The sequence below is a fragment of the Oryctolagus cuniculus genome, chromosome X (genome assembly GCF_051225735.1).
Source record: "Oryctolagus cuniculus isolate XC-2025 breed Fujian yellow rabbit chromosome X, ASM5122573v1, whole genome shotgun sequence".
Classification (NCBI taxonomy): domain Eukaryota; kingdom Metazoa; phylum Chordata; class Mammalia; order Lagomorpha; family Leporidae; genus Oryctolagus; species Oryctolagus cuniculus.
The window spans coordinates 86,142,615-86,159,203 of record NC_142888.1 but is presented as its reverse complement, the minus strand read 5'-3'; the positions used below and the strand labels follow the sequence as shown (position 1 = coordinate 86,159,203).

Below are 16,589 nucleotides of genomic sequence, written 5' to 3'. Positions count from 1 at the left end.
GGATGAACTTTGCAGATCAATGGAATAGAAGAGAGAGTTAAGAAATAGGCCCACACATATATGGTCAATTGATTTTTGATACAGGTGCAAAGGCAATTCAATGAAGAAAGAATGGCCTTTTCAACAAGATAGCCAATTTTGGGATATACATATGCAATGATTCGATATACATAAGCAAAAATGAACCTCAATCCATTCTTCATAGCCTATGTAAAAATTAACTCAAAATGAGTTACAGACTTAATCTATAAAGCCTAGAACTATGAAGTTTTCAGAATAAAAATTTGGAGAGAAATATATTAATGACTTGTCTTACACAAATATTGCCTACATAGGATACCAAAACCAAGTCCATAAAATTAAAAAAATGGAAAATTTGACTTTGTTGAAATAAGAATTTCAGCTATTTGAAAGACAGTGTTAAAAAATGGAAAAGACAAAGTATAGAAAAGAAGAATTCTTTTTCAAATCACAATCTGTTAAAAGACTAATAAAGAACTTTCAAAACTCAGCAGTAAGAAAACAAGCAAAACAGACACTTCACCAAAGAAAATAGAATAGTACTTCACATCATTTGTGAAAAAAATAGTTGTTTATTTTGTTGCAAACAATTTTTGAGATCCATGCATAATTTTTTTATTTTTTTAATTTTTTTATTCATTTGACAGAGATATAGATAGTGAGAGAGAGAGACAGAGAGAAAGGTCTTCTTTCCATTGGTTCACTCCCCAAATGGCCACCATGACCAGCACTGTGCTGATCAGAAGCCAGGAGCCAGGTGCTTCTTCCTGGTCTCCCATGCAGGTGCAGGGGCCCAAGCACTTAGGCCTTTCTCCACTGGACTCCCTGGCCACAGCAGAGAGCTGGACTGGAAGAGGAGCAGCCAGGACTAGAACTGGTGCCCATATGGGATGCCGGCGCCACAGGCAGAGGATTAACCAAGTGGGCCATGGCACTGGCCCCACATAATTTTTCAAAATATGCATTTCCATGAACTTTTAAAGATCCTCCACATGTGCATCAATTTCAGAATTTTTAGAATATTGTGTCTTTTAATTTCACCTTTCCATGCAAATTTTAAAGTACCATCATATATGCATGATAAATAAGCTCATAAAAAAAGATGTTCAACATCCTAAGTCAATAAGGAAACGCAAATTGAAGAAATGCCAGGAAACATTCATTAGAATGACTGAAATCAATACAGTTGAAAATACCAGTAGATAGTCTAGATGTGTCGCAACTAGAGATCTCATGTATTTGCTATTGCAAATACAAATAAGCCAGTCCCAAAGGGACAAATATCATATGTTCTCCCTGATATCTGACAAGTAGCTGAGCACCTAAAAGGAAACCTGTAGAAGTGAAACGGACACTATGAGAAACGATGACTTGATCAGCCCTTGTCCTGACTGTCAAGGAACAACTTACTATTTTATTCCTTTTAGTATTTTTTTTGTTCTACTTAATACCATTGGTTGAACTCTTTAACATACAATTATCCTTAGGTGTTTAAATTTAACTGAAAAGTGATCCCTGCTAAATATAAGAGTGGGAATAAGAGAGGGAGGAGATACACAGTTTGGCACATGCTCACTCAGACTTACCCCTAATGGTAGAGCTAGAAATGTGCCAGGGGATTCCAAATCAATCCCATCAAAGTGGCATCTACCAATGCCATCTTACTAGTCAGAGTGATCAGTTTCAGTTCATAATTGATCATAATGATAGAATTAAGTGTCAAAGGGATCACATAAACAAGACTTGTGTCTGCTAATACTAACTGATAGAATTAAAAAGGAGAGAACTATCCAACATGGGAAGCAGATACACAGCCGACTTATAGAATGGCAGATGCCCTAAATAGAACTCTGGCCTCAGAATCAGCCCTTAAGGCATTCAGATCCAGCTAAAAAGCCCCATGAGAGTTTCTCAGGCATAGAAAGCCAAGACACTGTGCAAAAAAAAAAAAAAATGACCCAAATGAAAGATCTCTGTGAGTGAGATCCCAGCAGAAAGAACAGGCCATCAAAGAAGGAGGTACCTTTCTCTGAAGGGAGGAGAGAAGTTCTACTTTGATTATGGCCTTGTCTAAATAAGGTTGGAGTTTGTGAACTCAAGAGGCTTCCGTAGCCTTGGCAGCTCATGACAAGAGCCTCGGGTGATTACTGACATCATAAATAAGAGTGTCAATTGTTAAATCAACAACAGGAGTCACTGTGCACCTACTCCCCATGTAGGATCTCTGTCCTTAATGTGTTGTACTATGCAAATTAATGGTAAAACTGCTACTCAAACAATACTTTATACTTTGTGTATCTGTGTGGGTGCCAACTGTTGAAATCTTTACTTAGTGTATACTAAGTTGATCTTCTGTATATAAAGATAATTGAAAATGAATCTTGATGAAGAATGGAATGGGAGAGGGAGTAGGAGGTGGGATGGTTACAGGTGGGAGGGAGGTTATGGGGGGAAAAGCCGCTATAATCCAAAGGTTATACTTTTGAAATTTATATTTATTAAATAAAAGTTTTTAAAAATGGAAAATAGTACCTCCACTTTGAACACCAGTTTGGAAGTTCCCTATGAAGTTAAAAATACACTTATCATAGAACCCAGCAATCTCACTACAAGATATTTATCCTTAAGGGGGAAAATAGCTCATATTCACATAAAAACTTATATATATATATTTATATGTTTATGTATACATACTTATATATAAACAATTATTTATAGCAACTTTATTCATAATTGCCAAAAACTGCAAAGAACCCAAATGTCCTGTAGCACAGGAATGGATAAACTCTGGAACATCTATTTTAGAGAATCCTATTCAGCAATTGAAAGAGGAGGCACTGATGCTAGAAAAGCATGGTTGAATCTCCAGTGCATTAAGTGAAAGAAGCCAGATTCAAAGGCTAGATAATGCATGATTCCATTTATATGATAGTGTGGAAAGCTGAAACTATAGGAATTGGAAACACATCAGTGGTTGCCAGGGACTGAGGCTGAAAAGAAGGGTTGACTACAAAGCATTATGGAGGAATTTGTTGGAATCATGGCATTAGTCTCTATCTTGATTGTGCTGAGGATTAAGTGACTGTAGCTTGTCAAAATTTGCAGAACTGGACAGGAAAATGGTGAATTTTATTGTAGGTGAATTACACCTTAATTTTTGAAAATTGGGAAAATTTAGCTATGGAACTTGTACAAATGGCATCTTATGAATTTTACAACCAGGAAAAACAGCTTAAATCAGTGCTACATGCTTCTCTTTGTTCTGTTCCCTCTTTTAGTTGACTTTATTCTTTTAGCCTTTTGAAGTCTAAATGATATTTAAATCGCCTATTGAGACTTTATAGTTGCCTAGTCTTACCTATTGTTTAGTGGTAAGATGCTCCTCCTTCTATAGGAGTCTATGCTAGTTAAATGCATGCATATTCTGATATTTCTCTATAGCCTAATGCATTATATATCAGAATATTAAAAATTATTTGCTCGTAGGAAATCGGCCCTGATGGAGATAGTTGTGCTGTGTGTATTGAGCTATATAAACCAAATGATTTGGTGCGCATCTTAACCTGCAAGTAAGTTTGGTTTGCTTTTATATCATCAATAAGAAAAGCTGACCCACAGAAACCATTGTAATGGGGGAAAACAATTTTGAATGCTTCTGAATTGATATTTTTAGTTTATTTTCACATATAGAGGTTTTTTTTAATAACAGTGAAGTTGGTTTTAAGTCTAATTGTATTGTTGCCATAATCTAGAACAATTTGTTCTAAACTAATTCCATAGAAAATGAAAACCTAGTCAACAGGCCAATTTATACACACACACACACACACACACACATACATTGTGTTTATAAATTGGCCTGTGTATATACAAGAGTACTTCAAAAAATTGTGGAAAAAGGAATTAAAATGTTTGTTTTGGTATAAAAACCCGTATAGTTACATGTATACATACATGCTCCTATATACAGTTGTACATAGTACTAGATTATTTCATTTTAAATTCATTTTAACAATCCCTTTGGGGAAAAAAATAAAACCAATTCATGCACACTTATTTGGAAGTCTCTGCTACTTAGGTTATTATTATTATTATTATTATGCATTTCCTGAAGTTTGCTTTTAACACTCTTAGCACTCTTCTCTTAGCTAATAGTAATGCTCTCGGAACATATCACATTTCCTCAAGCATCAGTACTGTGTAAACTCCACACTATATTGTACTGTGTTATTGAGAATGACCATATCATTCTACAAATAAGGAATGATAAGATAAAAAGATTTGAAATACTGTAGTCTTAGGTCCGGTAATATCTTAGACATTTTCAAGTCAGTGAGCACTAAAAATGTTTTTGTGTGTGTGTGTATGTGTTTGTTTGAAGCTAGAGTAATGATGCTTTTATATTTAAAATACTATATGATGAAATTTCCATGTTTTGCTTCTGTGACTCCTTTGTGTTAATAGTGTATTTCAAATGAAAAAAAGAAATTCATTCAAAAACTAAGTTAAGTTACAAGGTAATCTATTAATATATGTTAGGCAAAGCATTGTTGCTATTTTATAACCAATAACTAAATTTTGCTTTTTTATTCTTTCATTAGCCATATTTTCCATAAGACATGTGTTGACCCATGGCTGTTAGAACACAGGACTTGTCCTATGTGCAAATGTGACATACTGAAAGCTTTGGGAATTGAGGTAAACATTACTGCATTATTTATATGCAGGGACTTGAAAAGGTGTGTTATTCATGTGCCTGGGCTTTGAGGAAGATAGCACCCTAATTTTTTTACCTATGTAATGTGCCAGACTTACAGTTTATACCTAAAATGGGACATATTTACATCATAGAGACACTGAGGTATCTTATCTTGAACAACCTCCATTTTCCTTCTTCCTCTTCCTTTTCAAATGCATTTATTATTTGGTCAGAATTTGAAGTCGGGACCATATAAACTACCAACTTGGCATTCCCCCTGTTTTCCACTGTCTTCATATTGTGTAGTGACCAAATTTGTAGTTAAAAGAGCAAATATAATGTGTGAAAACATAGTTAATATTCAATTATAATTTTATATTGGAGAAATTTAAAAGACCAATTTTCAAAATAAACCTGAAGGTCAAGCACAACAAATTCTTCTTGACTTGAGGAGACACATAAATGACAGTGATCCTCAATCCCCCTGGGGAACAGCATGGTATATAAACATTTTTGAGTGCCTGCCTTTTACCAGGTATTCTGTTATAAAGGGCTGGGATAACCCCAGATGAATATGTCAGATGTGAGGGCATTCCTTCTTTAGTATCTTTCACACCTTTGGTTCACCCAGTTACTCTAATTGCTCTGACTGGGGCCAGCAAAAGATTTTAGTGATCATCAAAAGGGATTATAGGCTTAAAAGGTTAAGAAACATTGCTTTAATGAATCATCTATGAAGAAAGCCTTTAACGATATAATAAGGAAAGGGATATCCTCTAAGAGTTTTAATATGTTCAAATACTTTCCAAAGGTGGACGTTGAAGATGGATCAGTGTCTTTGCAAGTCCCTGTATCCAATGAAACATCCCATAGTGCCTCCCCGCATGAAGAGGATAACCGCAGTGAGACTGCATCATCTGGATACGCTTCAGTACAGGGAGCCGATGAACCACCTCTGGAAGAGCACGTGCAGTCTGCAAGTAAGCACCATACCGAGGGCCAGTGAGGGCCCCACAGATGACCCCTTGTGAATCACCAGTGTCCATCAGAGCACCTTCTGCTTTTGAGTGTTTGTTCCATTCACCCATTAACACATTCCAGGTTTTTTTCCCCTTAAAATGACACGAGGAAGGCTGCACCCTTGCCTTAACTTAATTTATACATGTTCAAATGGCCCTAAAGTAAATGAAATGCATCAGGAGTGGGATTATTCACGAAAGAAAGATTTATTGGAAAGCTTCTCTCTAATGCACTTAAATATTAGCTAATTAACTACTTATAGGGGGCTAAAGAAAAACCTTAAATTTTAGAAGCCATTGTCTATTGCACATCAGTCATTGATTCTTATTAAGATAATGGAATCTTAAAATGATAAAATAGCATTTAATTTACAGAAGCTTGATTCATTCCCAACTTCACAGAAACATGTTTTGCAGTTAGGAAATGATGTTTAAAAATAGTATGTGCTGCCACCTGTTGACAATGTATCATGAATTCAACAAACCTTTAGAAACTAAAACTATATTATTTTCAAGTGAAATACTGTTACTTAGGGATTTTATACCTGTGGAGAAATTTTAGAGAATTTTGTTGCTTTCTTCACCTATAAAGAGTAAACTCTTTATAGGTTTCCTATTTTATAGGAAATTACTTTCCTATTTTTTTAAAGATTTATTTGAGAGGCAGAGATACAAAGAGAAGTGGGGCAGGGGGGAGGGAGAGAGAGAGAGAAGAGAAAGAGAGAGAATATCTTCCATCCACTGATTCACTCCCCAAATGGCCTCAATGGCCATGGCTGGGCCAGGCTGAAGCCAGGAGCCAGGAGCTTCTTCTGAGTCTCCCACATGGGTGCAGGAGTCAAGTACTTGAGCCATCTTCTGCTGCTTTCCCAGGCATACTAGCAGGAAGCTGGATTGGAAGTGGAACAGCCGGGACTCGAACTGGCACCCATACGGGATGCCAGCACTGCAGGCAGAGGCCCACAGCGCTGACTCCTGTTTTTCCACTCTTTAACCTCAGCTTTTTTTCATGCTTTTTGTTGTTGTTGTTTTTTTTTTTAAAGATTTATTTAATTTTATTTGAAAGAGTTACACAGAGAGAGGAGAGGCAGAGAGAGACAGAGAGAGAGGTCTTCCATCTGATGGTTCACTCCCCAATCGGCCACAATGGCCGCAGCTGCGCTGATCCGAAGCCAGGAGCCAGGAGCTTCTTCCGGGTCTCCCACATGGGTGCAGGGGCCCAAGAACTTGGGCCATCTTCTCCTGCTATCCCAGGCCACAGCAGAGAGCTGAATAGGAAGTGGAGCAGCAGGGTCTCGAACCAGCGCCCATAAGGGATGCTGATGCTTCAGGCCAGGGTGTTAACTCGCTACCCCACATGCTGGCCCCTTTTTTGTTGGTTCTAAAGGTTTTTTTTTTTTTTTCTCAATCCTCATATTGAGATAATCTAATTCTAGTATAAAAGTAGAAGAAAAACCAACTGCCAGATTAACTTGTGAAAGTTTCAACATCCAATGCCATAGACCCTTGTCCTCTGTAGGCTTATCAATGCCGTAAATACCAGTTCTGAAGGTGTCATGAGGAATAGTACCATGCAAAAGCACACCTCGCGTTTCTTGTAATATCTTCAGACATTTCCTCGAGTATAGTCATAAGAATTTTAATAATATGCTGATTATTCTACCCATAATAGAAAATAATTATCTACTTTTCCCAGATGATATGTTCCTGTAATTATGTGGTAATAGAAGTCAGGGAAGGGAATGGAGAATGTACAGAATAATTCAATTGATTTCTAGGTCTTTAAAAAATTCCAACCTACTTTTTAGTTCTTTATCCTTGTTTGTGGAGTTTAGGCAGATGAATAAGCAGAAAAGGTTTTCCAGAGAATTTGAAAAGCAAATGAAACAATGGTCCATGTTCTTTTTGTATTCTTTACCTGGGTAAGCACCCATCCAGGTGCCCCAAACCAGAAACTAGGAAGATCCTAGATTGTTCCCTGTCTTCCTTCCTATTGACTTAATATCATTTCTCTCAACTTCATCCCCTAATTACCAACCTTCATTTCACAGCCATGGTTTGAGCTACTATATTCTCTCTGCCCATTCCTTCTACTCTTCCTATTCCAAGAAATTGGAGACAACCAATGTAATCCCTGTTCCTTCTTTAAGACTCAACTCTTTTGAGAAACCTCTCTTGACTTTGCATGTGTGGCCCTCCTGTCTGTTTCCATGGAAAAGCTGTCATTGTATGTATTACACTGAATTACATTAAGACCTTTGAAAGGTCCTCTGGGTAGAGACAGTGTCTTTTTTTTTTTTTTTTTTTTTTTGGCAGAGTGGATAGTGAGAGAGAGAGACAGAGAGAAAGGTCTTCCTTTGCCGTTGGTTCACCCTCCAATGGCCACCACGGCTGGTGCGCTGCGGCCAGCACACCTCGCTGATCTGAAGGGGTACAGGGCCCAAGCACTTGGGCCATCCTCCACTGCCTTCCCGGGCCACAGCAGAGAGCTGGCCTGGAAGAGGGGCAACCGGGACAGAATCCGGCGCCCCGACTAGGACTAGAACCCGGGGTGCCGGCGCCGCTAGGTGGAGGATTAGCCTATTGAGCCGCGGCGCCGGCCGAGACAGTGTCTTATGTTCACTATTGCTACTCTGCTGCTTGCCTCATGGTAGATACTCAGATTTGTGTTGAATGAGTTACCCCTAAGAAGAGATTTAATTTTCTTTATGATTATGGATTACTAGTGTTTGGATCTTTAATATTAGCCTTGATTCTTATGGCCGTTCTTGATTTTCATAACCTTGTAAACACACAATCAGTTTATATCCGAGTGCCACATAATTGAGCTCACTTCTTGTATAACACTGGTTTTCAAACATAAGCACCCATAGAGTCCACCTGGAGAGCTTGTGAAAACAGAGAGGCCACTAAGAGAGTTTCTGGGTCAGTGGGGCTGGGGTGGAGCCTTAAGAATTTTGTTTCTAACATGTCCTCAGGTGATACTGATGCTGCTGATCCAGTGACCACACTTTGAAAACCATTAAGTTAGGGTCCCTGTTGTCAGCACTGGCTGAACATTAAAATTACCTGGAGGGATTTTAAACATTTCTGATGCCTGGACTCTACATAAGAGCAGTTAAATCAGAATCTATGAGGAGTGAGGTTTAAGAGCAGACTTTATTTTTTTTCTATTTTAATTTTGAAATAATTTCACACTGAAAAAGTTTCAAAAATACTACAAAGAATGCAGTATACTGCACTTGGCTTCTACCAATGTCAGTATCTTATGTAACCATATACAATGATCAAAAACCAGGAAATTAACTGATAAAATGCTATTAACTAAGCTATAGACATTACTCAAACTTCAGACTTGACCCACTAATGTCTCTTTTCTGTCCCAGGATCTCATATTACATTTACTTTTCTTTTTTTAAAGATTTATTTATTTGAAAGAGAGTGGGGAAGAGAGAAAGAAAGAGAAAGAGAGATCTTCCATCTGCTGGTTCACTACCCAAATGACTGTCATGGCCAGAACTGGGCCAGCCTGAAGCCAGGAGGCAGAAACTCCATCCAGGTCTCCCACGTGGGTGCAGGGGCCCAAGCACTTGGGCCATCCTTTGCTGCTTTCCCAGGTGCATTAGCAGGCAGCTGGATTGTAACTGGAGCAGCCAGGATTCGAACCAGTGCTCCAATATGGAATGTCATTGTTGCAGACAGCAGCTAAACCTGCTGTGGTACAACACCAGCCCCTCATATTACATTTAGTACTGTATCTTCTTAGTCTCCAATCTGTGACAGTTCCTCAGTCTTTGTTTTGAAGATTAGTGTCCAGTTATTTTGTAGCATGTCCCTCAATTTGTGTTTGTCTGCTATTTCTCAATGATTAAATTCATTGTCCATTTCTGGCAAGAATACACTTCTCAGTGCTCTGTAGCATATCCTGAAACACATGATGTCTGTGTCTTCTTACTGATCATTTTAATTTTGTTCACTTTGTCAAGGTGGTGTCTTTCAGGTGGCCCCCTTTAAGCAGGTTTGGGGAACATCCTGCTCACTGGCCACCTTAAGCCCACAAAACATTTGGTCTGGCCCTGCCAATGCAACCACAGGCAGGAATTGAAGCTCAATAAATCTATAGCAGGCTAATTTGTAAGTTGATAATTTTTTAAAGATTTTTAAAAATTTATTTGAAAGAGTTACACCTAGAGGTAGAGACAGAGAGAGACGTCTTCCATCCGCTGGTCCACTCCCCAATTGGCCTCAACGGTTGGAGCTGCGCCCATCCGAAGCCAGGAGCCAGGAGCCTCCTCTGGGTCTCCCATGCGGGTGCTGGGGCCCAAGGACTTGGGCCATCTTCCACTGCTTTCCCAGGCCATAGCAAAGAGCTGGGTCAGAAGTGGAGCAGCCAGGACTTAAACTGGCGCCCACATGGGATGCTGGCACTTCAGGCCAGGACTTTAACCTACTGTGCCACAGCACTGGCCCCTGTAAGTTGATAATTTTGTGTGGCCAACAAATGACGTCATAAATATTCATATGGCTCTGGGCACAACAAAGGTCCCCACCACAGCTTACTGTTTTTCCCTTTGTAACTATTAAATGTTTTACGTAGAGACACTTGGAGACTATGCAGGCATCCTGTTTCTCATACTTTTCCCCACTAATTTTAGCAGTCACTGATGCTTCTTGCCTGAAATAATTATTACCGAAGTGTTTGCCAATTAACAATTTTCTAGATCCATGATTTTACATTTATTAATTAAATTTATTATTTTTAAAGATTTATTTTATTTATTTGAAAGACAGAGTTACAGAGCAAGGTAAAGCCAGAGAGAGAGGGAGAGAGGTCTTTCATCTGCTGGTTCACTCCCCAAATGACTGCAATGGCCAGAGCTGAGCTAATCCAAAGCCAGGAGCCAGGAGCTTCTTCCAGGTCTCCTATGCGGGTGCAGGGGCCCAAGGGCTTGGGCCATCTTCTACTGTTTTCCCAGGCCATAGCAGAGAGCTGGATTGGAAGTGGAGCAGCTGGGACTCAAACCGGCACTCATATGGGATGCTGGCGCTGCAGGCTGCGGCTTTAACCTGCTGCACCACAGCACTGGCCCCATATTAATTGAATTTCTAATATGAGGAAGAGATATTCAGTTTTCATGTATTCAGTTATTTCTTTATAATAGCCTGGAATCAAGAATATTTCTTTCATTCTATAACATTGTTCTCATGATTTATCTATGGCTCACATTGTTCTAGATTTAGTTGTTAGGAATTCATTCAAGTTGGCTTCTCTATTCTTTTCTTTTTTTTTTATCTTTTATTTAATGAATATAAATTTCCAAAGTACGACTCATGGGTTACAATGGCTTCCCCCCCCCATACCGTCCCTCCCACCCACAACCCTCCCCTTTCCCACTCCCTCTCCCCTTCCATTCACATCAAGATTCATTTTTGATTATCTTAATATACAGAAGATCAGCTTAGTATACCTTAAGTAAGGATTTCAACAGTTTGCTCCCACACAGAAACATAAAGTGAAAAATAATAGATGATTTTTTTTAAATGATGATGAAATCAGATCAGACCTATTGTCATGTTTAATCCCAGTGAGAGTCAAGTTGGGAATTGATAATTTCTTTTTTTTTTTTTTACAGAAGATCAGTTTAGTGTACATTAAGTAAAGATTTCAATCGTTTGCACCCCCATAGAAACACAAAGTGAAATATACTGTTTGAGTACTCGTTATAGCATTAAGCCTCAGTGTACAGCACATTAAGGACAGAGATCCTACATGAGGAGTAAGTGCACAGTGACTCCTGTTGTTGACTTTACAAATTGACACTCCTGTTTATGGCATCAGTAATCTCCCTATGCACCAGTCATGAGTTTCCAAGGCTATGGAAGCCCCTTGAGTTCTCCGACTCTTATCTTGTTTAGACACGGTCATAGTCAAAGTGGAGGTTCTCTCCTCCCTTCAGAGAAAGGTACCTCTTTCTTTGAAGACCTGTTCTTTCCACTGGGATCTCACTCGCAGAGATCTTTTGCCAGAGTGTCTTGGCTTTCCATGCCTGAAATACTCTCATGGGCTTTTCAGCCAGATCCGAATGCCTTTAGGGCTGATTCTGAGGCCAGAGTGCTATTTAGGACATCTGCCATTCTATGAGTCTGCTGAGTATCTCACTTCCCATGTTGGATCACTCTCCCCTTTATTTATTCTATCGGTTAGTGTTAGCAGATACTAGACTTGTTTATGTGCTCCCTTGGTGCCAGAAGGTGTTTTAGGCATGGAGTTGGACTTCCATAGAGTGAGACATGGCAGATATTTTAGGCTTCCAAGGCCATCTCTGTTGCATATTGTACTTTTGTTTGTTTGTCTTATAACCTTTACAAAATGTGAAAAGCACTCTTATCTGTGAATTGGTCTTTTTTTTAAAGATTTATTTATTTATTTATTTATTTGAAAAGTGGAGTTACAGAGCACAGAGGCAGAGAGAGAGAGAGAGAGAGCGAGGTCTTCCATCCACTGGTTCACTCCCTAGATGGCTGCAACAGCCAGAGCTGTACCGATGCAAAGCCATGAACAAGGACTACCCACATGTGTGCAGGGGCCCAAGGACTTGGGACATCTTCCACTGCCGTCCCAGGCCACAGCAGAGAGCTGGATCAGAAATGGAGCAGCTGGGTCTCAAACCAGCACCCATATGGGATGCTGGCACTGCAGGCAGCTACTTTACCTGCTAAGCCACAGCACCAGCCCTGTGAATTTGTCTTATAGGCTGTACTTTGCTAACTGCTAGGATAAAGTCTAGGTTAATATTACACTCTTATCCTTACCCTAGAGTGGGTCATTTTTCAGTGGGTCTTACGTTGAAGAATGGTATTGCAAAACCAAGGTCTGGCATTAGGTATGTGTACTGCTATTGGAGTGTCATTGCTCTTGGCCCTTTCAGTGAACAAGGCTAGGAAATACATGTATTTACTCACAGAAACACACCTCTGCATATATTTCCTCTCTCTCTGTCTCTTTCTCTATCTCTCTCTGTCTCTCTGTATGTGTGCTTGCCTCTCTTCCTCTCCCTTCCTGCTCCCTATCTGAAAAACCAGTAAGCACATACTGATACGCCTGAATTCCATCTAACACCACAGGGTTTATTCTAGCCTCCCCCTTTTATCCTTTGTAACTCCTTTCTCCAACCATGAAAAGAGAAAAGCTTTTCTTATCCACAACATAGTTTATTTACTTATTTGCTCAATTCTAGAATATGAATAAAATAGCCTCAGCATTGCTTATTTATACCACTCTTTGAAACAGTTTTACCAGCTAGTATGCAGTTCTTTTTGTTTATAGCCTTCTAGAATAGAGTAAAATACTGCTTTCCATATGCAGGTGCAGTTCTTCCCCACCATCTTGCTCCTGAGGATGCTTATATAGTTCATTTGTAATATAATAGTTTCATTAGTTAATGTTTGTCTTCAGTTTGGAGCACACCTTCAATTTCTTGGTTGATTTCTTTTTTTAAGATTTATTTATTTATTTGAAAGTCAGAGTTAAAGAGAGAGAGAGAGGTTTTCCATCTGCTGGTTCACTCCCCAATTGGCCACAACAGCCGGAGCTGCATTGATCCGAAGCCAGGAGCCAGGAGCTTTTTCTAGTTCTCCCACATGGGTCCAGGGGCCCAAGGACTTTGGCCAACTTCTACAGCTTTCCCAGGCCATAGCAGAGAGCAGGATTGGAAGTGGAGCAGCTGTGACTCAAACCGGCACCCTTATGGGATGTCAGCACTGCAGGCAGTGGCTTTACCCGCTATGCCACAGTGCCAGCCCCAGTTGATTTCTTTTAAAATGAATCTATATTTACAAAAATACTTAGAAAGTTAATGTTGGGGCCAGCTCTGTGGCATAGTGCGTAAAGCTGCGGCCTGCAGTGGTGGTATCCCATATGGGTGCCAGTTCGACACCTGGCTGCTCCACTTCCAATTCAGCTCTCTGCTCTGGCCTGGGAAATCAGTGGAAGATGGCCAAAATACTTGGACCCCTGTACCCACGTGGGAAAACCTGGAAGAAGCTCCTGGCTCCTGGCTTCAGATTGGTGCAGCTCTGGCCATTGTAGCCAAATGGGAAGTGAGCCAACAGACAGAAGACATGTCTCTGCCTCTCCTCTTTCTGTGTAACTCTTTCAAATAAATAAATAAATCTTAAAAAAAAGAAAGTTCATGTTAAATATAATTAAAAGGTAAGTATTTTGGTGCAAAAAATGGAAATCCAAGCACAGAAAGTTCAGGAAAAATGTATATTATTTTAAAACAGCATGTATTTCAAAACTTTTAACACTAAAATAAGCTCTCTTTCTGTCTTATCTACTTTTTCACTTATTTATTTTATTTATGTCAAAGACAGTGAGGTAGACAGGCAGATAAACAAAGATCTTCCATCTGCTGATTCCCTCTCCAAATGCCTACAATGGCTGGGATTGAGACAGGCTGACAAGCTAGGAGCCAGGAACTCAGTCCAGATCTTCCATTGGTATAGCAGGGACCCAACTACTTGAGCCATCATTGCCACCTCTCAGGGTCCACATTAGCAGGTAGCTGGAGTCAGGAGCCAGAGTTGGATATTGAACTCACGTACTCCTCTATGAGAGGCAGATGCCCTAACCAGTGTCTTAACCCCTAGGCCAATTACCCACTTCAGCATAGGCACTTTTTTTAAGTTCCTGGGTGAAGGAAATGTGCAGTCAGGTTTTAGAACTGCTGTATTCAACATAGAGAAGAGAAGACATAAATTTTACCCTTAAGAAGGCTATAATATAGACAGTAGTAAGCACACATACATGAATCATAAAATTAATTAAAAAGATAATACTCATACTGTTTATGTAAAACACAACATAAATCATATGATTATTAAAGGAACAGAACAGAGTGTAATAATCAGAACACGGTAGAATTAGATAAGAAATGTATCTTGGAAATGAATGTTAAAATTTCTTTTACCAGGAGAGACACATGACATTATCCTAAAATTGTTGTTTCTTTTTGAAGATGAAAACCTACAGCTGGTAAACCATGAAGCAAATTCGGTGGCAGTGGATGTCGTTCCTCATGTTGACAACCCAACCTTTGAAGAAGATGAAACTCCTGATCATGAGACTGCTGTTCGAGAAATTAAATCATAAAATCTGTGTCACTAGAAAACTTGAAACTTTAGTAATAACAGAACTGCCAATCAGGGCCTAGTTTACTATTAATGAACTGGATAAAAGTAATAAAATAAGAATGATGTGGAAAGTGCTGAGATGACTAATATTATACTATAGTTAAAAGGCTTACAATATTTAACCTATTAACTTTTTTCCACAAACTCATTATAATGTTTTTCATAGGCAAGTTTCCTCTCAATAGTGATAGCAACATTTTTAGACATTCAAAACTCTCTTTAAATAGTCATGTTTTTCATTTATAACAATTTTCTTATAAAGAAACATGTTGCTTTAAAATGTGGAGTAGTAGTAATCATTTTATTTTATGATAGTATCTTAATTAAAAATTGTACTACTTTAGCTTGGGCTATATGTGGCAGGGTTTTTTCTCCAGGTGCTTATATTTATCTGGAATTATAATGTAAAAAGCAATGCAAACTTAGGCTAGTATTTCATGAAATGTCTATTTAAACTACATTAAGTTGATAGAACAAGATTAAAGCAAAACATTTCATTTTAACTTTTTCTTGTTTTAAAAATTAGGCTAAATGTACTTCATGTGAGTGTTGAGCATAGATTATCAAGAATATGGACTGAATTGATTTGGTGACACCAATTTGATACAAGATTTTAGACAAAAAGGTTCCTTACAGAAATATTGTGTAACTATTTCTTCAATATGTGGGATTTTCAGAAACACAGTGTATAAATTACTATACTATTTGAAAATGGTAATGACTAAGTCACACAAAATTTGGTAATTAATCTTTGTGCATGAATTAGTCTACAGAAAACTTTCTATGAGTCTGCTAACAAATGTTTTCCAAACAATGTTGACTTTGAGAATTGAGTTTACATTTCTTCTAAATGGACTAAAATTACATTAAATAAACTACAAGTCTGTCCGTGTAGGGATAAAGTTTGTGAATGCATTTTCTTGGTGTTTGAAAAAGAATTGACAGGGTGGGGAGCAGGGAGAGAATTCCAGGTGCCTTAATAAAAAGTTTGAAGCTTCATCCACCAAAGTTAAATAGAACTCTTTAAAAAAAATGCACTTTATTTGTATTCTGCGTAGCTTACCTTTTATTTTAGAGTTTTGTTTCCAGTGCAAATTCCAGCAGAATTTAGGCAAACCCAGAACAGACATGTATTTTTGTTTGCAGAATGTAGAACAGATAAAACCATTGCATTCTTGTACACTGATTTGAAATGCTGTAAATATGTCCTGATTTGTATTGATTCTCTTTAAATATAAAATGTAAATAAAATATTCCAATAAAAGCTTGTGTCTGCTGTTTACTTTAGCTAACATTTATCAACTTTTCATATATTAGGGTACTTTGAAAAAATCATGGAAAATAGAATTGAGGGATAAGTTTATTTTGGTGCAAAACATTCTGAAATCCATGCAGAGTATTTTTATCTGACACATTTCTTTGAACTTTTAAACACCTTTTATATCCTTTAATGTCAAAATGTTTTGTACCAAAATAAACTTCTCTTTCAATTCCATTTTTCCATGAACCTTGGAAGTGTCTTCATATAATATACCTGGATTGGGTGGGAGTAGGACAGAATAGTTGAATGTAAATTGTCATTGATATATTTGATCAGTAAAAGCTAAACTTTAGTATGAATATATATTTACATATTTAATTACATAGAGAGGAAG

General features: G+C 38.3%; 1 protein-coding gene across 2 annotated transcripts in view; it reads left to right on the top strand.

Annotated features, from left to right (window-relative positions):
- The window catches only part of RNF128 (ring finger protein 128), a 113,466-nt gene extending 97,268 nt beyond the window's left edge, over positions 1-16,198 (top strand). For both annotated transcript variants that reach the window (XM_008272843.5, XM_002720143.6), the window contains exons 4-7: positions 3,508-3,590; positions 4,623-4,719; positions 5,532-5,700; positions 14,760-16,198. In XM_008272843.5, coding sequence (XP_008271065.2) covers positions 3,508-3,590; positions 4,623-4,719; positions 5,532-5,700; positions 14,760-14,893 — 483 coding nt within the window. In that variant the 3' untranslated portion in view covers positions 14,894-16,198. The remainder of the gene's footprint in view (positions 1-3,507; positions 3,591-4,622; positions 4,720-5,531; positions 5,701-14,759) is intronic.
- The last annotated feature ends 391 nt before the right edge of the window (positions 16,199-16,589 follow it).